This window comes from Fonsecaea erecta, assembly GCF_001651985.1.
Source record: "Fonsecaea erecta strain CBS 125763 chromosome Unknown Scaff6, whole genome shotgun sequence".
Lineage (NCBI taxonomy): Eukaryota > Fungi > Ascomycota > Eurotiomycetes > Chaetothyriales > Herpotrichiellaceae > Fonsecaea > Fonsecaea erecta.
Window position 1 is genome coordinate 365,323 of NW_017387249.1, and position 22,933 is coordinate 388,255.

General features: G+C 55.0%; 9 protein-coding genes across 9 annotated transcripts; 5 read left to right on the forward strand and 4 right to left on the reverse strand.

Annotated features, from left to right (window-relative positions):
• Positions 1–588: 588 nt before the first annotated feature.
• On the forward strand, positions 589–4,158 carry AYL99_07155 (hypothetical protein; the record flags this gene model as incomplete). The annotated part of the gene is made up of 1 exon (XM_018838664.1): positions 589–4,158. The coding sequence occupies one exon, from the start codon at positions 589–591 to the stop codon at positions 4,156–4,158; it is 3,570 nt and encodes a 1,189-aa protein (XP_018691432.1).
• A 245-nt stretch (positions 4,159–4,403) lies between these two features.
• AYL99_07156 (hypothetical protein) lies at positions 4,404–5,590 on the reverse strand (the record flags this gene model as incomplete). The annotated part of the gene is made up of 2 exons (XM_018838665.1): positions 4,404–4,586; positions 4,790–5,590. 2 exons carry the CDS (start codon positions 5,588–5,590, stop codon positions 4,404–4,406), a joined length of 984 nt encoding a protein of 327 aa, XP_018691433.1.
• A 746-nt stretch (positions 5,591–6,336) lies between these two features.
• Positions 6,337–7,867, forward strand: AYL99_07157 (hypothetical protein; the record flags this gene model as incomplete). Its single annotated transcript, XM_018838666.1, has 2 exons — positions 6,337–6,401; positions 6,457–7,867. 2 exons carry the CDS (start codon positions 6,337–6,339, stop codon positions 7,865–7,867), a joined length of 1,476 nt encoding a protein of 491 aa, XP_018691434.1.
• An 879-nt stretch (positions 7,868–8,746) lies between these two features.
• AYL99_07158 (hypothetical protein) lies at positions 8,747–10,632 on the forward strand (the record flags this gene model as incomplete). Its single annotated transcript, XM_018838667.1, has 4 exons — positions 8,747–8,995; positions 9,049–10,268; positions 10,340–10,366; positions 10,425–10,632. 4 exons carry the CDS (start codon positions 8,747–8,749, stop codon positions 10,630–10,632), a joined length of 1,704 nt encoding a protein of 567 aa, XP_018691435.1.
• Positions 10,633–10,903: 271 nt separating this feature from the next.
• Positions 10,904–12,442, reverse strand: AYL99_07159 (hypothetical protein; the record flags this gene model as incomplete). Its single annotated transcript, XM_018838668.1, has 5 exons — positions 10,904–11,172; positions 11,258–11,501; positions 11,752–11,848; positions 11,965–12,169; positions 12,316–12,442. The coding sequence occupies 5 exons, from the start codon at positions 12,440–12,442 to the stop codon at positions 10,904–10,906; spliced, it is 942 nt and encodes a 313-aa protein (XP_018691436.1).
• Positions 12,443–13,020: 578 nt separating this feature from the next.
• On the reverse strand, positions 13,021–14,819 carry AYL99_07160 (hypothetical protein; the record flags this gene model as incomplete). The annotated part of the gene is made up of 3 exons (XM_018838669.1): positions 13,021–13,514; positions 13,587–14,162; positions 14,228–14,819. The coding sequence occupies 3 exons, from the start codon at positions 14,817–14,819 to the stop codon at positions 13,021–13,023; spliced, it is 1,662 nt and encodes a 553-aa protein (XP_018691437.1).
• A 724-nt stretch (positions 14,820–15,543) lies between these two features.
• Positions 15,544–16,988, forward strand: AYL99_07161 (alpha-methylacyl-CoA racemase; the record flags this gene model as incomplete). Its single annotated transcript, XM_018838670.1, has 3 exons — positions 15,544–15,548; positions 15,623–15,790; positions 15,899–16,988. The coding sequence occupies 3 exons, from the start codon at positions 15,544–15,546 to the stop codon at positions 16,986–16,988; spliced, it is 1,263 nt and encodes a 420-aa protein (XP_018691438.1).
• Positions 16,989–17,143: 155 nt separating this feature from the next.
• AYL99_07162 (hypothetical protein) lies at positions 17,144–18,995 on the reverse strand (the record flags this gene model as incomplete). Its single annotated transcript, XM_018838671.1, has 4 exons — positions 17,144–17,335; positions 17,433–18,078; positions 18,113–18,480; positions 18,531–18,995. 4 exons carry the CDS (start codon positions 18,993–18,995, stop codon positions 17,144–17,146), a joined length of 1,671 nt encoding a protein of 556 aa, XP_018691439.1.
• A 514-nt stretch (positions 18,996–19,509) lies between these two features.
• On the forward strand, positions 19,510–21,535 carry AYL99_07163 (hypothetical protein; the record flags this gene model as incomplete). Its single annotated transcript, XM_018838672.1, has 8 exons — positions 19,510–19,689; positions 19,742–19,793; positions 19,848–20,174; positions 20,236–20,264; positions 20,323–20,748; positions 20,871–21,068; positions 21,148–21,282; positions 21,344–21,535. The coding sequence occupies 8 exons, from the start codon at positions 19,510–19,512 to the stop codon at positions 21,533–21,535; spliced, it is 1,539 nt and encodes a 512-aa protein (XP_018691440.1).
• Between the last annotated feature and the right edge of the window lie 1,398 nt (positions 21,536–22,933).

Genomic DNA, 22,933 nt, shown 5'->3' on the forward strand with positions numbered 1-22,933 from the left:
CCTCTCAGCATTCAATCATGACGATCGTGCTTCCTGGGCGTTGAAGAGGCAACGAACGTGTGTCTGACAACCTAGCCACCCAGCTCCGTGGTGGCACATGGCCATTCAACCATCGTCATCATTATCACCTCTACCATCCAGACAGCGATCTACGCCGCACAAACACAGCAATTAAGGGTTCACCTTTCGAAATCAAAATACCCCGGCTCGCCTTTCCCCCCATTTTGGATTTTGGGGAGACGCCACGGGCGAATCCACTATTCGACCGCTTACCCGCTCTCACTTTCCCACATTTTCTCGTCCGGTCGGACCTCGCCATCAAACTACCTCCTTCTCACTGTCTTACCAACGTCGCCTTTCTTCAGCCTTGTCCTTTTGAGCTACAGACGCTGAGTCCATCCCATCCAGCCTGATATGTGCCTATGGTCACCTGCCCACACTAGCTCTTCATCTATCTGGCTCACTGTTTTGTAACCTCGGGTCTTCCCATTTCAGCCAGCCCAACAGGGCGGCGCGTTTGAAGCTGTCATCTCAGATCGAGGATATGCCGTTACCCATTATCCGGTTCTTTCCCACCTGCTCTGCATCATGACGAGTTCATCCAACAAACCCAGCCAGTCTCGAGGGGAGCTGCGAAGTAACCTGCTCTCCAGTTCGGGCTTCCTAATGTCTGATGCGCGTAATCCCCGCATCGACAATCTCCCTCAACATCAGTCCAATACATCCGCCTTCGACACGTCGTCTCCTGGTTCCATTGATTTCAATTTTCCCTTTGTCGGTAGTCCTCATGGTAGCAGCAACAGCGGCATCGATGCCCCGCCGGATATTCGACTGGGCCACAGCCAGGGCTTTCCTGGTCGAGGCTCCATGGTGGGATATGCCTCTGGCAAAATTCCCAGCCCCCAACATCGCGCCTCCTTAGCCAGCATTGATTCGGCTTTCGACCACGATCTTTTTGGCGCTGCCGCCTTAAGCCAATGGGCTCCCGGTTCCGGCAATCAGCCTCCCAGTAATGCAGACTCGTCACCTAGAAAAGCCCCGAGCACCACCGAACAGGAAAAAAAAGCACCGGGTGACGAGGAAAAGCCGCCGGCATGGAGCGAGCTCAAAACGAAGGCGGGCAAAGAGAGAAAACGACTTCCTCTCGCCTGTATTGCTTGTCGCCGAAAGAAGATCCGATGTTCCGGCGAAAAGCCGGCTTGCAAGCATTGTCTACGTGCTCGCATACCCTGCGTCTATAAAGTGACGACTAGAAAAGCTGCACCTCGGACGGATTATATGGCCATGTTAGACAAGCGCCTGAAAAGGATGGAAGACCGTGTGATCCGAGTCATCCCTAAGGACGAACTCCCAGATTTGAGCGGCACTGGCCGTGGTTCGGTACGGCCGCCTCTACCCGGTCAGGCGCTGAAGAAGGAGAAAGACCAGCCCAAGAAACGCTCCGCCGACGAGGCTTTCACACAAGAGCTCAATGACTGGAGAAGTTCACGAGAGAAAACCACTTTGCTCGACCCCAGCGCCGGATTGCGCAAACAGCGCGAAGGCGAGAACAAGCTCTTTATCGAAGGCTCTGAATCTCTCCCACCGCAGCACATCCAAGAACATCTCGCCGAGGTCTTTTTTGACTGCGTCTATGGTCAATCCTACCTCCTGTTGCATAAGCCCAGCTTCATGCGGAAACTGAAGGCCGGTACGATCCCGCCAGTCCTTATCTTGGCTGTCTGTGCGATTTCTGCGCGTTTCTCAACGCACCCGCAAGTGAGCACCGAACCGGCCTTCCTCCGTGGAGAGCAGTGGGCAACTCCTGCTAGACGGATCGTCGAGAAGCGTCACTACGAACCCAATATCACCATCCTCACGGCAATGCTGATGCTGGGTCTGCACTACTTTGGAACCTGTGAGGGCGGATTGTCGTGGTCATTTGGTGGCCAGGCCATGCGCATGGGCTACGCCTTACAACTGCACCGCGAACTCGACCATGATCCTTTGGGCCGAAACCAGATCGCCACAAACGAGAACAAGAAAGGCCCCAAGCCTCCCGAACTCTCCTTTACCGACCGAGAAATCCGCCGTCGAACAATGTGGGCCTGTTACCTGATGGACACATTCAACTCGTCCGGCACTGAACGCCCTTCTTTCCTGAATGAAGACTATTATCAAATCCAGTTGCCCATCAAAGAATCGCATTTTCAAATGGAGGTGCCTGGTCCTACGGAAGATCTATATGGCAATGTGCCCATGTCCAACAGCAAATCGTCACTCGACAGCAATGCAGGAGACGTCGCTGCGGAGGCAAAAGCGAACATGGGCGTCGCCGCGTACATCGTTCGTGCCGTGGTGCTCTGGAAGCGCATCGTCAAATACCTTAATCTGGGAGGCAAGGAAAAGGATCCGCATCCCATATGGGACCCATTATCTCAATTCGCAACCCTTCAACGCCAAATCTCCCAACTGAAATCGTCTCTCCCTGACGATATCACCTATACGCCGGAAAACTTCGCCACCCACGTCTCTGAACGTCTGGCGAACCAGTATCTCTTTCTTCATATCGTCCTAGCCCAAACTTCCCTCTTTCTCCACCGCTTTGCGATCCCTACGCAACCCAGCCATAGACCCCATCACCATTATTACACCCAACAAGGAATGCCCAAGGCGTTTCTCACATCATCCGCCAATATCGTCCTCGAATCCGCGTCGCTCATCAGCAAACTCATCGCCGATGCGACTGGCCACACTTTAACCGTTCCCTTCGCGGGGTATTGCGCATACGCTGCCGCGACAGTGCATGTCTGGGGAATATTTTCCAAGAACTCCGCTCTCGAACAGCAGAGCAAGGAGAATTTACGGCATAATTATAAGTACCTCACCAGGATGAAGCGATATTGGGGCATGTTTCACTACATGGCTGAGTCGGTCAAGGATATCTACCGCGCTTTCGCCGACTCCACACTCCGTCATGCCCAGGGCCGACCGGGGTCAAACGGCATCGCCAGCTCCGGCATGAGCATGTTGCGAAGGCACTCCTCCGCCACAGGAGGAAGTGGGACCCAGACGCCTATGGAGTTGGACCTGACCGCAACGCTCACGTCCACCACCAACCCGCCTTCTCGATCTGAGACACCGGCAGACCCCAACAAACCGAAGTCTGAACAAGACAAATCCAAGACCATGTTTCAATACGGCGATTGGTTTGATAAGTACCCGCATGGCGTTTCCGAGAGTGAATGGGAGAAGTCCCATCTAGAGTACCGCAGCGAACACGCCCAGGGTGGTGCCGAGGCCGTCATGTCTCAGAGAAGTGACCTGCAGTCGGTGGAAGAGTTTTTCGCGAGTTTGAGCCCGCCGTCCAAGGCTGATGATGGCAGCGGTGGCTTGGCTGGGAGAGGGAAGAAGATCCCCAGGAGAAGGGGGAAGAGTGTGGCGGAGAACAAGAAGGCGGAGAAAGAAGAGAAGGGAGATAAAGGTAAAGGCAACAACGCTTCGAGTTCTACTACGGCCACAGGCGCTAGAGCTGGTTCTTTGGCCCCGGAGCAGGACCCGCAAAGACGACCGTCGATGTCGCAACAGATGGCTGGACAGCGTCTCCCAACCACAAGCGCCGAGCTCAGTCTGAACCTCAACCTCAATCAACCGTTCGATCTCGCGAGCTTCGACATAACATCCCCATCGCTGTACCAGAACGCCCAATTCTCGGACCCTTACACTTATGGCGGCTCACCAACATCGCCACACTATAACAACCTCCATTTCATATCCACCCTGCCGGCCATTGATCGACAAATGGTCTTTGGGGCCGCATATGCCGGCATGGACCCCGCCGGCACCGCTGGCAACAATGGCAACCAAAATACATCCTCGGGACTCAACAACCTCAACTCTCCCTCCGTGGGGAACTATGCGAGCACAAATCCCTGGGACCAACTCGATATGACGACGTATGGATTCAGTGATCCGTTCGCGGGAGGAGGAACCGGGGGAATGGACACGAGTTCCTCGGCGTGGTTGTTACCATTCAATATCGAACCACCCAATTTCGGAGGCGGTGGCTTGGAGGAGTTTGGCAACAGCGCGTTGGATGGGATGGATCTGAGTGATCTTGGTCAAGGAGGTGATGACGTTGGCGGACCGTTTGGCGAGCAGAATTCAGGCAACACATGAAAGGACATCCTCACAGTCAACCACGCCAGTTGGGCGACCCGATCGTGGTGATATGGAGTGGTTGGACTGGGGCTGTTCCGTGGTTGCAGTGTACACAAATTTCGATTTGCTTGATGTAAGGACTCATCTATGCACAGCCAGGAGCATCGGCTGTATATATTTGCCAGAAGTCTCACAGGCTTTTTGAAGCATGATGAGGCAGATGAGCGAGGGCAAATGACACGTTTTTTTTGGCGGCCTTTTGATCAATCTTCCCACTCTTCATCGAGCTGGTCAATCAATCTGTTTTCGTCGTCCGGTGTGCGGCCACGTCCGTGTCCTCGTTCATCAGTGCCCACACGATGGTATCCACGTCGACCGGCGAACAGTTGAGTGACTCCTCCAGGCATCCTTTGGGTGCATGAGGAGAACAGGATAACAATGATATCCTATATATGCAATCGGAAAAAAAATGAGGTTAGCCGTGGGTGGTCAAGGCAATTCCGACTTCCAATCGTAATCTCTTCCTGTTGATGCATAGCGCTTTCGGCGTGGCCCCCCGGAAAAGGGCCTCTGTAGATCGCACAGTGTGTAAGGGAACATGACACGACCGAATGGATGAGCAGATACAAGGAGAGGGGAAAATACATACCGAAAAGAAGCCAAAGATCCCCGACCACATGGAATAATTCGGCAACTGTCTCCAACCTCGTTGATGCAGTACATTACGCTGATAAACGATACCTCCAATGAGATAGACCAGCAGAGCAATACCTGCGATCAGACCAAAGACTGCGCCCGGGCCCAGTGTGCCTTTTTCCCCGGACTGCGTCGTACCACCACACGCATAACGAGATCGGACTTCGAAAACATAGGTACAGTGGTCGGGAGAACCAAGGAAGGACACAGCAGGGCGGGTCGAGAGGAGCGGAGACGTGTCACAGATAAAAGATAGGAGGGTGGATTTGCGCCTGTTGTTGGCTTTATCCGCGACAAGGTCCGCGTCAATCGGGTTGCCGTCTTCATCGAGATCGGGACAGGGCGAACCCATGGTGTAATTGAGGACGAGCTTCTTGCCCCGAAAGAGAGGCTGATCGTTCTGTTGGCCGATGCTGTAAATGTCACCTCGGTAGTCCTTGTAGTAGGCTGAGATATTTTTCAGTCTGCTGGCGGGTATCCCTTCGACGTCTTCCAACTCCTCCACCACGGCGCCGCAGAAATTCATGGTGAAATTCGCAGGATAATCGTATCCTTTTGAATGGTATGATTCATTGCTGGCGACTTGGTACTTCGTGCCCTCGAGGGTCAATTGTAGAGGACGGAGATCGAAGAACGAGCCGGTCGAGGGAGAGTGGATGGTGCATGGCTTCGGAGGGGGTTTCGACTCGGTCGCGGCGAGACTGGAGGGTAACGATGAGAGGAAGAGGAGGAAAAATGATCTTGAGAGATACATGGCTGGTTGGTGGTATGAAAAGATTTGGGGGGGAATTGATCCTGGGCGATCTTAGGGAGATGGGAAAAAAGATCCTGAGTTGGGTAGGTAGTGATAACGCCGGCGCAATGCAAGTGAATGCTGCACTCGGTATGAACAGCCTAGTGCCTGTTGGTCGAGGGTGTTCTCAAAGGAAGAGTGAATGGTAGAAAGGAGGCAAAGGAGACCCTTTCAGCAGAACGGCAAGCGGCCTGAGAGATTATTTGCGGATGCAGGAGGACGAGGAGTAAGGGACGCGCAGCACGAGGCAAAATGCGTGTTCCTGGTTCCTGCGGAGCCCGTTATCGGCAATGCCACAATGCACAGTTCACACATGCATCAAGCCACCCCAACTGCCTGGCTGCAGTGCAGTTGCGATTACGCAGGACAACCGTTGTCATGATCTGGAAATCCTCCCATTTGCCCTCCGTTGAAGCTGCTTTCGTGGCTCGTTGACGCGACACGTAACGCGATGGGCATCCCCGGCTGCGCCCCTAATATGAGGAGGAGGATGATGATCTCATTCGGCTGCTTGACATCCCGGACACCTTGACTTTTTCTGCTGCATTCCCTTGTGTCGAGTACAATATGTACTGCGTGTACATGACATTCGTTTGACTCCCATTATCTGTGTCTCGCTCTCTTGAATCTCCCATCTGCGTTCTCTCCTTGTCCTTCGTTGCCTTTCCTGGAGATTGCTGGTGAAAAGCTGCTAGAATCGACCAACAATGGCCGTGAAACCAAAGACAGGGACGGCACCAGAGGAAAAGCACGGCTATGAATTTGGAGGACCGTGAGTTCCTGCAACCTGTGGCAGCCTTACGTGGCTTCTGCTAACGTCCTTGTAGCCTGGGGGCTGCTGGAATAATCTTCGGCCTGCCCGTCCTCATCTATGCGACCATCTTCCTCTGCAACGATGTCTCGGGCTGCCCTGCACCGGCCTTACTGGATCCGAGGACGTTGACCCTCGAGAAACTGAAGAAACAGACGCCATGGCCCGAGGACGGACTCTTGGGTCTGTTCGACTTGAATGTAACTCTATGGGTGCTGGCATATTACGCTCTCAGCGTGGCTCTACAATTGTTTCTGCCAGGTGAAGAGGTCGATGGTACAACGTTGGGCACAGGGGGACAGCACCACTACAAATTCAACGCCTTCAACTCGGCGGTTCTCATCCTTGCCGGTCTGGCCGCGGGTACTGCGATACAAGGGACCGACTTCGTGGTTTGGACCTTCATCTGGGACAATCTCCCGCAAATTGTGACGGCAAATCTCCTCGTTTCCTATGCCCAAGCAATCTATGTCTATCTGGCCTCCTTCAGTGTTCCTCACCCAGGTCAACCAAATCCCGAGAACAGGGAGCTCGCCAAAGGAGGGCACACGGGGAACATGCTATACGACTTTTTCATCGGTCGTGAGCTCAACCCACGTGTCACTGTCCCACGTTGGGTCCCCATTGCTGGCGGTCAAGTAATTGACATCAAGGTCTTCAACGAGATGAGACCGGGCTTGCTGGGTTGGGTGATTCTCGACCTCGCATTTATTGCGCATCAGTACAAGGTACATGGCTTCGTCAGCGATTCCATCATCCTCATCACGCTTTTCCAATCGCTATACGTCCTCGACGCTCTCTACATGGAGTCGGCGATTCTGACGACCATTGACGTGACAACCGACGGTTTTGGGTTTATGCTCGCTTTCGGCGACCTCACTTGGGTGCCATTCCTTTATAGTCTGCAAGCACGGTATCTGGCGGTTTATCCCTTGACGCTTGGAATCGGCGGCATCGCTGGTGTCCTGGGCGTCCAAGGCCTGGGGTACTACATATTTCGAGGCGCAAACAACGAGAAAAACCGATTCCGGACAAATCCCAACGACCCTCGGGTGTCACACCTCGAAACCATGACAACCGAGTCCGGTTCCAAGCTCCTGGTCACTGGATGGTGGGGTCGTGCCCGACACATCAATTACTTCGGCGACTGGATCATGTCCTGGAGCTACTCTCTCCCTACTGGCGTTGCGGGATACATCATCAACAAGTACCAAAATCCCGTCACCGGTAACGTAACCCGAGAGGTAGTGCAGGGTGATGCGCGTGGCTGGGGAATGATCTTTACATACTTTTATGTCATATATTTTGGCGTGCTCCTGGTGCATCGAGAAATGAGGGACGAAGAGAAGTGCAGGAAGAAGTATGGAAAAGACTGGGACCGCTACTGCCAGCGCGTCAGGTGGAGGATCATTCCGGGCATCTACTAGGGAAACGCAAAGATGCGCTCAAACCTTCCCGAAACACTTCCCACTCTCTCCAGTCGGCTCAAGCTTACCCCCTGTCTCTGTCCGTTTATGCCTATCTGCATTGAGCTCGTCCAAGTCCTTCAATCGGATAAAGCTCCCGTCACATCCAAGTCGAGCCTCCACTCATGTGCACTGTCGGAAGCCGGGGCAAGTCGATTCTCCTGTTGGAGAAGGGACGTCCTTTGTCGTATGCTGATCAATAAAAGCCAGAAGATCTAAGTGGGTGCTAAGTGCCTAAGGTCAGGCTGCGAGACTATTCTCCGATGTACAAATATTTGGCCTGGGCTCTCATCTTCAGGGGTATTCAGCTTGCTCCAACTCCCCTCTCGTATTCCGTGGTCAGGAGGACTTTCCACTCTGCAGTGGTCGCCACTCTTGGGAGTTACGGTCGCCTGTCGTGTCTGGCCACGAGGAGAGCTGCATGCATGGTTCACCTGGGGGCCGAGAACGACACGGCTGCCGGATCACACCGCTCCGCCAATACAGTAGCACAAACTTGGATCGGTTCGAAGCTCTGTTCTCCAATACAAGGGCTAGATCATGGAAGACTCCAGGTTTCCCAGGTTGGTCCTGTGGAACGCAGGCGAGAGAAAGGGACCATCACAGAATCTAACCACGAACAGACAATGGATTGGTCCAATGAGGAAAGCGTGGGGTAGGATATTCCCCAGATTTTGAGGACTGCTTGTCCCCGGATTCTGGACAAGGCTCTCTCCACTCTGCCACGAATTCTTGATATAGGAACGCCTCCAGCGGCCTGGGGTGATGTGCCAAAGCATTCCTGTCGCTGAACCGGCAGGATTACCACCTTCGAAGCAGTGCGAAAGGTATCAAGCAGCAATGGGGCTCGGTGTCCTCGAGGCGAATACTACTGCGCACGTTCCTGGAACTGTCCTTCTGGACCAGCGAGCTGCCCATTCTGAGCAGCAGACAGGTCGTCTCAAGCATGGCTCGGGACGAAACGCGCATATTGTTTTGGCACCACAGCCCTCCGAGGATCCGAATGATCCACTGAACTGGTCATTCTTCAAGAAGCATATCGTTCTCGCCATCATTTTCTTTGGGGTCATCATCCACGGTGTCGTACCGGTAGGCAGCAGCCAGGCGCTGAAACATGCGGTCTTGACTGACCAGCCGTGCAGGGACCGATTCTCAATGCTGGCATCATTCAAATCTCCCTGGATCTCAAACGCTCTCCGACCGATGTCGCCAAACTCTCGGGTTATTCTCTCCTCGCGACTGGAGCCATGGGCCCCTTTGCCTCTGCCTTGGGTCGGAAGTACGGGAAACGACCCATGTACGTGTTCTCATCCTTGATCGGCACCATTGGCATCATCGTCTCCGAAGTGGCGTCTGGTTACAACACGCTCCTGTCTGGTCGGGTTCTTCAAGGAATAGGCATCGCCGCATACGAGTCGCTTGCTGTGGCATCCATCGGCGACATGTTTTTCGTCCACGAGAGAGGCCCCCGAGTTGCCATTATCATCTTCCTGTTGGCTGCGATCTCTAACGGCATTTCCATTATTGCTGGCGTCATCACTTATCACCTGGGCTGGCATTATAATTTCCACATCTACATCCCTTTTGCGGCGCTCCAAACGATCCTGGTGATCTTGTACTGCCCTGAGACGATGTATCGACGAAAAGCCATCTACGAAATTGACACGGCGGGCTCCGAGGAAAACCTGGAGAAACTGGCAGGCGTAGAAGAACGAGCAGCACATCACTCGGAGGGCCATGTGGATAAAAATGCCGACCTGGAGAAGACAATAACCAACACCACCCAGACGTCGGTGGATTCTGTCCCCCCGCCAAAGACGTTCGTCCAACAACTTGCCCTCTACAACGGCACCTTTGTGGAAGACTCGGTCATCAAGATGGCGATTGCCTCTGTTGCCATCCTGCTCAACCTGGGAGCGCTCTATCAGGTGTTGATGACCGGAGTCATTATTGCCTGGTATGTGGCCGTGGCCATCTTGTCCGGTGTCATCTTCGCCTCCCCTCCCTACCTCATGTCCTCCGCCTCTGTCGGGTACATGTCAGCCGGGCCATTCATCGGCGGGTTGTTGGGGGCGGTCTTTTCATTTGTGGTCTCGGAGCCTTTGGTGAAGATGATGTCGCGTCGGAACAACGGGGTCTATGAACCGGAATTTGCGCTTCTCCCTGTCAGCCTCGGTGGCGTGTGCTCGGTTGCCGGTTTGGTTGGTTGGGCCTACGCGGTCAAGAACTTTGAGAACATCTACCTGATCTGCTTCATTTGGGGAGTGATTCTGTTTGGAATGACCATCATTGCCAGCTTTGCGACACAGTGGGCCCTCGACGCTTATCGCCAGAACAGCACAGAGCTGTTTATCATGAATATGTGAGTTCTCTTTGTTTTCTGCCTTGTTGCAATGTCTGTTGTGAGAAGGCCTGCTGACACGCGAGCGACAGGGTGTTCAAGAACTTCTTTTTCTACGGGTAGGTCACCTGCCCGTTCCCTCGCCCATGGTATTTCCCGAGACTGACTGTTCGACAGGCTCACAAACTACGTTATCAACTGGTATCTGGACCATGGCGCTGTCGAAATGGCGGGGACCATGGCCGGGATCACCGGGTTCTTGTGCGTGCTGGGTGTGCCGATGTACATCTTCGGTAAGAAGTACCGGTATTTCTGGCACAAGCATAACGCGCTGAAGTGGTTACACCTGGAAACGGACCACGCTGGGGCTGAAGGGGGAATGTGAGGACGGGGACGGGAACAGTCGAACGGATCCCAAAATGGACGTGTGTTGCTTCGCTCTGGACCTGATCATATTGCAACCCGGAAGACTCTGGGACGAGTTGAACACGATGAGCATGCAGAAACAAAGGGACTTTGCTCAAATATATTATTTCACTTCTTCTTCTTCCTCGTCTTCCTCGTCTGTTGTAACAGGCACATCTATCTCCCTCCCTCCAGCCTCTCAACTGCCCATTGACCTGGCCTATCCTACTCATTTGCCCTCCCACCCTTGGTTACGGCTCATTCTCGTACCCATCAATAAACTCCATCGTGAGGACATACTTGCCTTCCTTGACGAGCCTCTCTCTGCCATAGCGGACCACGCACTCAATGTCCTGCCGACAGTCCCAGTACATGCCGCGCAGCTCCTTGGCCTTGCCGGCGGCCAGGTACGCGCAGGTGGCGCCGCACAGCTCGGGCGGGTCCTTGAACAGGGCCTGGAAGTCGGTTCCGTGCTGTGTGAGCGACGGGTAGCGTTCGAGGAGGTCCATGCGGACTTCGGCTGTTTATTTTTTCAATTTTTTTCACAAGTCAGTCGGAGTTGTTCTTTCTTCCGTCAAAATCTCTCTCCCTCGATGAGAACTTACATTTCGCCATCGCCGTGGGCACGCCGCCCGGGTGCAGCGCGTACATCTGGATCCCGTCGCCCAGGCCGTCGAGCTCGATCTCCTCCTGCAAGGTGGACGTGGCGCGGGCGACGGCGGCCTTGGACGAGTTGTAGCCGATGGCAAAGGGGAAGTCCACGGTGGCGGCCCGCGACGCGATGTTGATGATGACGCCGGATTTGCGTTCGCGGAGTTGTGGGAGCAGAGCCCAGGTCGTGACCATTGCCTGTACATATTGTATATATGTATGGTGAGTGAGTGAGTGAGTGAGTGAATATGAATGAATGAATAAATCAATGTTGGTGTCGGATCATTCATCGTGACATCCCCTCTCATCTCATATTCTCCTGCTCCTCCTCATGAGAATAGATAGATAGATCGATCGACCCCTCCGTGTGATTGATCCATGTGATATACCATACTACAGTGCAGAAAGAAAGAACGAAAGAAAGGAAGAGAGAGAGGGAGAGACTTACGCTCTTGAAATTAATCTCGATAGTCCGCCAAAACTCCTCGAAACTCTCCATCCACTGCGGTCTCCCGGGCGATACACCGGCGTTGTTGACGAGGATACTGCGAGCATGTACGTGATCAAATGTCAGCCAGCCAGCCAGCCAGCCAGGAGCACAATGCACCCTTTTCTAGAATTGGAAGAAGACTCTCGAACTCGAACTCGAACTCGAACTCACTCGATCGGCCCCAGATCCTCCTCGGCCCGCTTCAAGACGGCTCTCAGTCCCTCCACGTCCGTGACATCGACGACATACGTCTTGACGGTGCCGCCGTGCGTCTCGCACCGGGCCTTGCTTTCGGCCAGTTCGTGCTCGAGCAGGTCGAGGATGGCGACGTTGGCGCCCGAGAGGGCCAGTTTCTCGGAGATGGCTCGTCCGATGCCTGATACGTCGGTCCAGATGTTCGTTGTTGGTCACCAGATCTCCTCACAAGAAGTGTATAGATATAGGCGGGTGGGTAGGGAAGTCTGGGGTCACTCCCGGCCCCCTTGCTGGAATGACAACTTGAAAGCGTCTCTCTTTACTTACCTCTGGCACCGCCCGTGACGAGAGCAACCTTGCCCTGATTCAGTCCCTTGAGCTTGTCGTCGGTGATGGGCCCGTACGGGGCGTGGTTCAGGGGGATGGACGAGATGCCGAACTTGGTTGGGTCCATGGATGCTGATGATGGTCCCGGGATTACCTCGAGAATTGGAAGTGATTATATAGGATGGACGTTGTTCGACTCGGGAAACTCTTGCTTTTGGTCAGTCGTATTTCAACCGAGCTTGTCATCCAAGACAAAGAAAGACCGGGAGGTATTCTATCAACTTTCTTGAAGCAGCCGGTCATCGTTCGTCTCCCATCGACAAATGAGGATGAACCCCACATCGTGTTGTCCATTCAAGATGGAAGCCATATGTGCCCTCCGCCCCCTCCTCAGGCCTCGAAGGGATCGACTATTACTACCGGGTAGGAGCAAACGGGCCCAGAAATGGCGGGGATAGAACAAATGCCGCGGAGTCTCTTCTTCCCTCCCTTTCTCCAACACGCTCAACACGGTCTGGACCAGCCTTGCGAGGTATCATGTGGAGAGACAGCCTCACACTCTTCGACACTTGAGCCTGAAGCATTGACACGTGGAAGACCAGAATAAGTCTGTCCCTGTGGATTCTGGTCCCCGTCACGATAGACCTCGTTGGCTTTCTTCTCTGACTATCTATCTATCTATCTATCCACCAGTCTCAAATCTCTCTACAATCGCGCCCGGAAATTCGACCTCTCCCCGACCTCCTTCTCCACCCACTCCTTCAGCACGTTCCTCATGATCTTCTGGTTCAGGTTCCGGGGGATCTCGTCTACGAACCGGACGCCCCCTCTCAGTCTCTTGTAGTTGCTCACCCGCGGGTTCAAGAAGTCGTGGATGTCCTTCTCGGTCGGCAGCCCCGACGCCTTGCCCTGTTCTGACCGCACGACGTACGCGCGCGGCAGGTCGTTGCCCTGTCCGTCGGGCACGCCGATGACCCCGACGTCGGCGATGCCCGGCAACTGCCCCAGGATGGACTCGACTTCGGTCGGACTGACCTGGAAGGATTTGTACTTGAGCAGTTCCTTCGACCGGCCCACAATGAACACCTTGCCGGCGCGGTTGAAGTACGCAATGTCCCCTGTGCGGAACCAGCCGTCGCTCGTGTAGGCAGCACGGGTGGCTTCGGGGTTGTTGAAGTACTCTTTAATGATGTTTGGTCCTGGCATTTGTGAGTGAGTGAGTGAGTGAGTGAGTGAGAGAAAAGGGACTTCCTGAAAAGCCTTCGCGTTACCTTTGACACACAATTCTCCCGGCTCGTCGTAGCCCAACTTCTTCCCCTCCGGACTGATGATTACGGCCTGGATATTGGGCAACAGCCGCCCCGAGCTGCCCTCCCTGTCAACTTCGGTGACATTCGGCTGCGACGCCGCCGTGACCGTCTCGGTCATGCCCCAGTTCACGCGCAACACGACCCCGTCGGGCAGCATCTCGTGGACTTTCAGCTGGAGCGGCAAGGGCAGGGGCGACGCCCCGCTCATGGCGAACCGGATGGACGCGAGATCGTCCCGCGTGCACTCCTGCACCACGCGGTTCCAGATGGCGGGCACAATGAAGCAAGCCGACAGCTGGAACTTCTTGATGCTGGCCATCAGCGTGGCGAAGTCGTACTTGGGAAACATGTACACCTGCATGCCACACTGCAGGCTCATCATGTTCTGCACGAAGATGCCCACGGCCACGGCGTTCTGCATCACGCCCGGCATGCGCAGGTAGACGCCTTCGGCCATGGCCTTTCGGGCGAAGTGATCGAAGTGGAAGGCCATCTGGCAGAGGTTGGCGACGATGTTGGCGTGCGTGATGACGACGCCTGGGTTGCGTCCGAAAAGGAATCAGTTTGATTCACGTCAGGGTGTAGTCAGGTGGTCTACTCACCTTTGGGGTCGCCGGTGGTGCCGCTGGAATAGACCAAACAAGCAGTCGTCTTTTCGAGGACAGCTGGATCCGTGACTTTCTGCCACTGCAGTTTCCTGTCGCTGATGATAGACCTCCCATTCACATCCACAATGTCCAGCTTGTCAGACATCATGATTACCAGCCGCACACCGTCAACCCCAGACTCTGCGATAGCTTCCTCGGCCGCCTGTCTCGTCTGGGGTGAACAGATCACGATCCTGGGACTACTCAGACGGATCTGCCGGGCCAACTCAAACGCCGTGGCGGTGACGGAACAGGTGGCGTGCACGCCGCCGGCACACAGCACGCCGAGGTTATTGGGGGCGACCATGACCTGGTTCTCGAGGTAGGAGAGGATGATATCCCTGTCGGAGCGGATGCCGAGATCGCGATAGCCCTGGCCGATGCGGTGCGTGAGGTCGCGGGCCCGGGCGAGCGTGACGTGGTTGCTGTTGGGCGAGGCCGGGTTGATCCATACGGGGTCGTCGTCCTTGAAGGGTGTGCGCGAGAAGAGGAAGGTGAGCAGGTCGACGCTGGGGATGGAGATGTGGTACTCGGACTCGAAGATCATGGTTTTTGACGCGGTGGAGGTTTCTTTTTGCCGGTGTCAATGACCTTTTGGGATGTACGTATATTATGTTGATATGCTGCTCGGGGCTTGGGGGTAGGTATTTCTAAGGAAGCTATGCTTATGAATGCATATATGTACTCAGATCAGACCAGAACAGAACAGAACAGGGCTGGGCTGGCTGGTTCCCATCGACCAATACAGGGAGGTAGGCAGAGAGAGATTCGAGACAACTTTCCAACTTGGGCATTGGATACTGACAACTCCCTCCTTCCCTCTCGACAGTACATAGGTAGGTAATGTGTATACATACATACATACATTCGTAATACCCCAGAAACTAACGAAAGATCGGGGAAATGTGGAGTAAACGAATGGGAAAGTGTGGGGCGATGCCGGTCTTGTCTATTTGGAGAAAGCGAGAGAGAGACGACAGAGACAAGAAGAGTATATGGCTATTTTCTCTCGGTGTGCAGATGGATCTCATTCAGCTCCTTTGGGAAGAGAAAAGAGGGTATGGGTACTATGTTGCAGAAGACGATATACAGCACACAACATACAACATACAGCCTCCTAGCACTCATGTATCCGTTCACCACTTGTTCTTAATCGAGCATCTCAACTTGATACAAAGCCGATTCAAGGCACAGGCTGAGGACTGAGGTTGCTAGTCTCCCTCCCTGCCAGCGTCCACAGAGGTTCAGAAGGCTATCGGGAGAGTGCCACGATGTCGTCTTCGTCGGACGCTCCGTTAAAAGGACTAAAAGGTGAGATAATCCCTCATGATAACAGGATTCGGCCTCAAGTACCATCATCATCATCATCATCATCATCATCATCATCATCATCATCATCATCATCATCATCATCATCATCGTCATTGTCGCCATTGCCATTACCATTCGACTAACTCTTCCACCTCCCCCGGCTATAGTCCTAGAACTGGGCGGCTTGGCCCCAAGTCCGTTTGCAGGGTGAGCAAAGGAGTGGCCAGAGAGACTCTTTCCCCCTTTTCCGCTGGGGCTTCAAACACCTTACCAAACCAATCAGACAAGTCCCCCCCTGACAGTGCAACGACACAGACTCATCCTCGCCGACTACGGCGCCGACGTGGTGCGCGTGGACCGGACATTCGCAGTCTTCGGCCCGCCGCGCGACACGCTGTGCCGACGCAAGCGGTCCGTGGTGGTGGACTTCAAGCAGGAGGCGTCGCGGCGGGCATTCCTCGAACTCGTCCAGGTCGCCGACGTGCTGATCGACCCGTACCGCCCGGGGGTGATGGATCGACTGGGCCTGGGCGCCGCGACGCTCCGGGCCCTCAACCCGCGCCTGATCTACGCGCACCTGTACGGCTTCCGGCCCGACGGTCTCTACGGCACCCGCGCCGGCCACGACATCAACTACCTCGCCGTGTCCGGGGCGCTGTCGCTCCTGGGCCGCCGGGACGAGAACCCCGCCCCGCCGGCCAACATCCTGGGCGACTTCGCGGGCGGCGGGTTGGTGTGCGTCGCGGGCATCCTGCTCGCGCTGCTGCGGCGCCAGACCACCGCGCGGGGCCAGGTCGTCACGGCCAACATGGTCGACGGCACCGCGTACCTGGCGACGTTCATGCGGCAGCAGCGCGGGCACGAGAACAACGACCGGCCCCGGGGCGAGAATCTGCTCGATGGCGCCGCGCCCTTCTACGAGGTGTACAAGACCCGAGACGACCGGTTTGTCGCTGTCGGCGCCCAGGAGCCGCAGTTCTACCGCAACCTGCTCGCGGGGCTGGGTGTGGAAGGTCACAAGAAAACCGTGATGGAGCAGCAGCAATGGGACCGGACGTCCTGGCCGCGCACAAAGGCGCTGTTCACGCGTCTCTTTCGGCAGAAGACACGTGACGAGTGGCGCAGCGTGTTCGACGGGGTGGACGCCTGCGTGACGCCCGTGCTGGACGTGGACGAGACCGAGCCGCCATTCCGCCCGCTCGTCGAGCTGAGTGAGTCGCCGAGCCTGGACGTCGCGGTGCAGGAGTCTTACCCGGAGTTGAAGAAGGGTGAGGGTGGGGAGGATGTCCTGCGCGAGTGGCTCCCCGACGAGGAGGTGCGGGCGTCTATGGATATAGATCCCTCGTCGAAGCTGCTTAGCATGAAGGAGAAGGAGAGGGAGAAGAGGCGGGAGGCGAAGTTATAAGATTAGATGTGGATAGAGAGGGAGAGAGAGAGATGGATGGATGAGTGTCCCAGACAGACTAGATGGGCTGAGCTGGCTATAGACCTGGCTATGCTGGAATAGTGGCTGGGCCCCACACTCTTTCTCTACCATAATCTCAGAAAAGCAAAAGTTCTTTAAGGCACGTTCTCCATCGTCAACCTGGTCTCGCCGTCATACGCACACAGCTCCTTGCGTGCCCGTGCCGCCTCGGAGCGGATGATCCTCTCAATGGCCGGGGAGCGGGGGATGAAGCGGGCCTTGAAGGGCTCCGGCCGCATGTTCTCGCTCTTGGTGTAGGCGAAGATGTCCAGTTTGACTTCCTGGCCCTGACAGAGACGACCATAAGTACGGACTCTCACCAACATCGAAGAGGGGGGAAGGGGGTTAGAGATGGAGGGTGTGCACCAGCGCTCAACGACTTACCTTCTCGTCCAGCCCCGGCTTAAAGTCAAACGCCCACAGCAGCGTCGCAATCGTCATGAACAGGCCCTGCTCGGCCAGCGGCTGGCCACTGCACTGTCGCCGACCCCAGCCAAAGGCATTGTGGCCCTGCTTGTTGGGGTACGGGCGCTCGAGCCCGCCCAAGAAACGCTCTGGCCGGAAGTTGTCGGGCTCAGGGAACTCCCGGGGATGTCGATGGATGGCCCACACGTTGCCGGTGATGGGTGTGCCCTTGGGGATGATGTAGCCGCGGTACTCGTCGTCTTGGATCGGGGCGTGCGGGATCCCGCCCAGGATGGTGACGGTCCGCCACCGCAGTGTCTCGTTGACGACGGCTTTGACGTACGGCAGCGATGGCTCGTCCGTCCACTCTGGAACGCGGTCCTGGCCCACCACTCGATCCAGCTCTTCTTGGGCCTTCTTCATCTTCTCTGGAAAGACGCACATGGCCAGAATGAACGAGATGATGGTCCCGCTGGTCGTGTCGACTCCGCCGCCGATGAGGTTGGAGGTGAGGCTGGATATCTCCTCGTCGGCAATGTGGCTCTGCTCTTGCTCACGGAAGAGGCGTTTGGCAAAGTTGTCTTCGGGGGCCCGGGCGCCTTCTTTGGACAGTGCAACGAAGTACCTGTAGAATCAGCCATTAGCCTGATAATATCGACCATGACGGAGTTTGTCTAATTTGCCTTTGCAGATGCTTTGCGAAGGTGAGGGTCTGGCGCGGCATCGGGTAGATCCAGTTGAGCCACTTGGGTAGGTTGGCCAGGAACGGGATCGACTCGACGATGAACAGGCCGGGGATGATGAGGTCGACTCCCTCCATGGCCTTGAGCGCCATTTGGGCCACGTAGTCGTTGATCTTGTCGATGCGGCGACCCCAGCCGATGATGGAGACGATCGAGCACGAGTACCTCTCGATGCTCATGACAAAGTCGTCTGGTTTGTCTAATAGATCGCGAACCAGAACCTTGGATTCATTGGCTTGAATGGCGCGCCATGGCCTGATGGCTTGTGAGCCAGTCGCGGAGTGCTGGCCGAGCATGAGTTCTATGGTTCGACCGGAAACAAACTCTGACATACCATGAGGCGACGATGAAGGCGCCATTTGTCCCCATACACGAGACACACCTGGTTGCTCTCCGTGGCATTAATCATGTCACCCATGGCGATCATATGCGGCCGGGAAGAGTAAATGTTTGCCCTCTTGTCGAGTAAATCGGAGATGGTCCAGATGTCGTTACACATGATGGTCGGCCGGTGGCCCTGCCAGATGGTGATCATGGGGTCCTTGTAGTACTCTGACCACTTCTCGAAGTCGATCCACGGCTTCACTTTGGGGATCTGGAAGAAGTTGCCAACGAGCGGCAGGGGGAACGGGCCAGGAGGCAGCTTCTGGCGAAGGCGTAGGACCCGGAGATAGTCAACAAGGATGAATATCACAGGCAGGAAGATGACACCTGCAAGTGAAATCCATACGAGGCTGGAGGCATCAATGCTCAGCTCCATTGAACCCCGAGCACCCGACAGATTCTGGAGGACACCCATATTGGTTGTCTGTGGTGTCGATGTCAACCCGGACTTGTCCTTGAGCAGCACAGCAGCAGAAAGGAAACCTCATATTCTTGTCCCCTTCAGTGCCGAACTATGAAGCAGCATAAGTAGAAACGGACACACAGGGTCCCACATGATACTGTGTCCTGCTCGCGGATCCGGCGAGACAGCGCACAGCAGACAACCCACATGGATTCTGTGAATTGTGAATCCTTCATGTGGAGAAGGGGGATACTTGACCCGTTGCGTTGGGCTCGTTTGTGGAGAGCTTTGTGGCTTGCGCGGGGGTCGTCGACGAGTCTCCAAGCATGACACAGCCGGGATCCGGGGTACCATCCGTCCTGTCATGGCCTAGAGCTGTCGGCACTTGTGTTGAGTGCGGCTTTTGGTGTTGCCCAGACTTGTTCGGGTATTGATATAAGGCGGTGGTGGTCTGGGAGACGTCGAACGGACGTCGATATCCCCTCTCTCTGGTCAAGCGAGCTCGTATAAATCCTTCGACTATATCATGGCAAAACTGCAAGGCGTCCTCTCCGCTTATGCTGCCACACTCTCACCAACCATTCTGATTGGGAGCTTGGTGGGCTTGTGGATCGTGTACAGTGTGTTTGTCGTCCTCCGAGATCCCCTGAGGTCGATCCCAGGCCCCTGGCTGGCCAGGTTCACCAGGCTGTGGTACTTGAGAGAAGTAGATTCTTCCCAATCCGAGATGTAGAAGGTCGATCCTGACAACTGACCAGGTGGCTCGGGGTCATTTCGAGAAGACGAATATTGCCCTTCACAAGAAATATGGTACTGAGGCCCAAACTTCTTCCGCCGCCAATCCCCAAGCTGACTCCTCGCCAGGACCCATTGTGCGCATTGCACCCAACTACTATTCCATTGACGACGCAGATGCCATCAAGACCATCTATGGCCACGGCACAAATTTTGTCAAGGGGAAATGGTACATAGCGTCCAATAACCCCAAAAACAAGCACCCGGATCTGTTCACCGACCTCAACCCTGAATCCCATGCCCTGAACAGACGCAATGTCGCCTCGCTCTATTCGATGACCAGTCTGGTCGCCATGGAGCCGAATGCTGTGGCGTGTGCCGACATCCTGGTGAGGAAACTCACCGAGTTTGCAGAGTCGCATACCCCTATCAACCTGCAAGTATGGCTACAATATTGTAAGTTTCGCCGAGCTCTCTCGGATATCTGAATGAATGCTCACTGTTGACGACAAATCAGACGCTTTTGACACCATCGCGCTCATCACTGTAGGTGAAGCTTCTGAGGCTCGCTCAACGCTACCCTCAAAGGCTGACATGTCTCCAGCTCAGCAAAAGATTTGGCTTCCTTGACAGCGGCAAAGACAACGGTAACATGATCGCTGCCCTGCACTCGTACCTCCTTTACCTCTCCAAAGTGGGCGTGTACCACGAATATCACTATTTCCTCAACTGGATTTTGTCGTTGTTGCCCAATGGCGGAATGCACTACATGGGTTCGTTCATGCAACAACAAGTCCTAGAAGGCCAAAAGCAAAAGTCCAAGAGCATTCTGGAGAAAGACGAGTCGAAGCCGACAGACGACTTTTTGACCAAGCTGTTGAGAATGCATGCCTTGCAGCCGGACAAGTTCCCCATGGAATCAGTGTTTTCGACGTGCGGGACAAATATTGGTGCCGGGTCGGATACCACGTCGGTCAGCCTGGCGGGCATCTTGTACCATCTGATAAAGTCACCTGCCACGTTGGAAAAGGTACGTTGGGGACTGGGTCGTACTGTTTCGACAGCCATCCGGAGTTTGGTCGCAGCTTGCTTGACAGCTGCCGACAAGTTCTGTCGGAGGTTATGAAGACGAAATGAGCTAACTCGGCGTAGCTGCGACACGAACTCGACCAGGCCATCGAAGAGCGCGGCTCAAGCGACATCATTTCCTTCCAAGAAGCCCAGAAGCTGCCCTATCTCCAAGCTGTCATCAAGGAAGGACTCCGCTGTCATCCAGCGACCGGTCTGCCCATGGTCCGCGTTGTTCCAAAAGGCGGTGCCAGAATGGCTGGGACGTATTTCCCGGAGAAGGTGAGACTCCCCGCCTCTGCCCATGATACTTGCGATAAGGACCATCTTCTAGCAGAAGTGCTGATTTTCGGGGGGGTAGACTGAGGTCGGCGTAAATAGCTGGGTCACACATGCCAACACGAGCATCTTTGGCCCAGACGCCGAAGAATTCAGACCTGAACGTTGGCTCGAGTCTCCAGAGAGAGCCTCGGAGATGAATCGGTATATTCTCACGGTAAGGAATTCGCTCAGTGAACCTCCACCTTCCCACTCGTGTTCTGATATCGCGCACATAGTTTGGAGCGGGATCTCGCACCTGCATTGGCAAAAACATCAGTCTTCTCGAAATCTCCATCTTGATCCCCGAGTTGGTGAGGAAGTTCGACTTCACCCTAGTGGATCCAAATAGGCCGCTGGAGATGGAAAATGTCTGGTTCGTCAAGCAAAAGAACCTGGACTGTTATGTGAGTTTGAGGAAGAACTCTTGAGACCCAGGATGGGTAGAAAGGGGTGCAATTGGACGTGGGTGGTCGTGCGGTAGCTGCTTTGGACGATGCTATCAGAAGCCATAAAACATTGCACAGCAGAAGCGAGTCTGGACTGCGTGGTAGGAACATTTGGCTCTGGCTCATCAAGCCCACCAGCTAGGATTCGTGTATAAGGAGTGCAGGTCAACGATCGCTCTCTCCAGAGCACTGACGGACAAATCAGTTCAAATTGACGGGCACTTGCTCGCCAGAGTCCACCAAGTCGATGGATCCATAGTTCTTACCTCATTCTGTCCTGAGCACTGGTGGTATTCTAGCGTCCCTTGGCTAGTCATGGTGCGAATAACAAACGACGGCGATGCACAGAGACAGACGCTCCTCTGCACCGCCTACGATGCATAGGTAGACCCGGCCCCGGACGAACTCTTTCACACCAGCTTGGGACTTCGAATATGCCGGACATTGGAAGTCTGAATACCCGATCTCCAACCGGTCTTCGAGAGTTGACGCTCTTCCGAAGCTACATGCTAGGAGCAATGTACCGATGCAGTTGATCAGCAAACAATCTCTTCCGACGTTGTCAGCGAGCACGCCTCTCGACCTTGGGGTCGGACATCAACAGTATCAACAGTATCAAACCTCGGATTTCGAGGTCTCGATGTTATCGTGCAATGGCAGCACCGTGCTTCTCCCGTGTACCTATCGGAATCTGAGGGCGCGTGAAGCTCGTTGCCTCGCGTAATTGACTCTGCGGCTGCCATTGGATTAGATGCCTACAGTCTGCTAATGCAAGGCAGAAAGGGCGTTCCGAGCACAGCTTCAGGATTCGGTGTGGGGGCATCGACGCCCAAAACCTCCGGGGGATGTCTTGAATTGACCGACTGGGAGAAAGAAGAAAGACCAGCTCCATTTTGCCGAAGTTGCGCTTTACCCATTCCGCTGTCGGATGTAGTCCCCCTTGAGCAGTGAGAACCAAAAGTTGCAACTTGGGTCGTCTGCAGGTACAAGCTGGAGTGCCTGAGGAAACGAGCGAGCCAGATGCTACAGCTGTTACCGGACCAGAAAAGCCTGCCCTGGCGTGCCTCGTTTGACGCCAGGACCGAAGCTGGCGAGCCTATCGGAAAAAGGCCGTGTAAGGTCTCAAAAGTTGCAACTTTTGGGTATCTCGGACTCCCCAAGTTATTCCTCGTACTCGGTTGGCGGACTGGCAGTATGAGCCGCGATCAAAGTTGTTGTCAGCGAGGTCGAGGAAGCGTCAAGTCAGTTTGAATGCTTGACAGGATCTGAGTGTCAATCCGACTCCGACTCAGTCTAAGCCATGTGTGTCCCACGGGCCGGGCGTCCTGTTGGCAGGGATTGGCCCCTGAGTCGAGGGCCGAACAGCTTGCTGGCCCATAG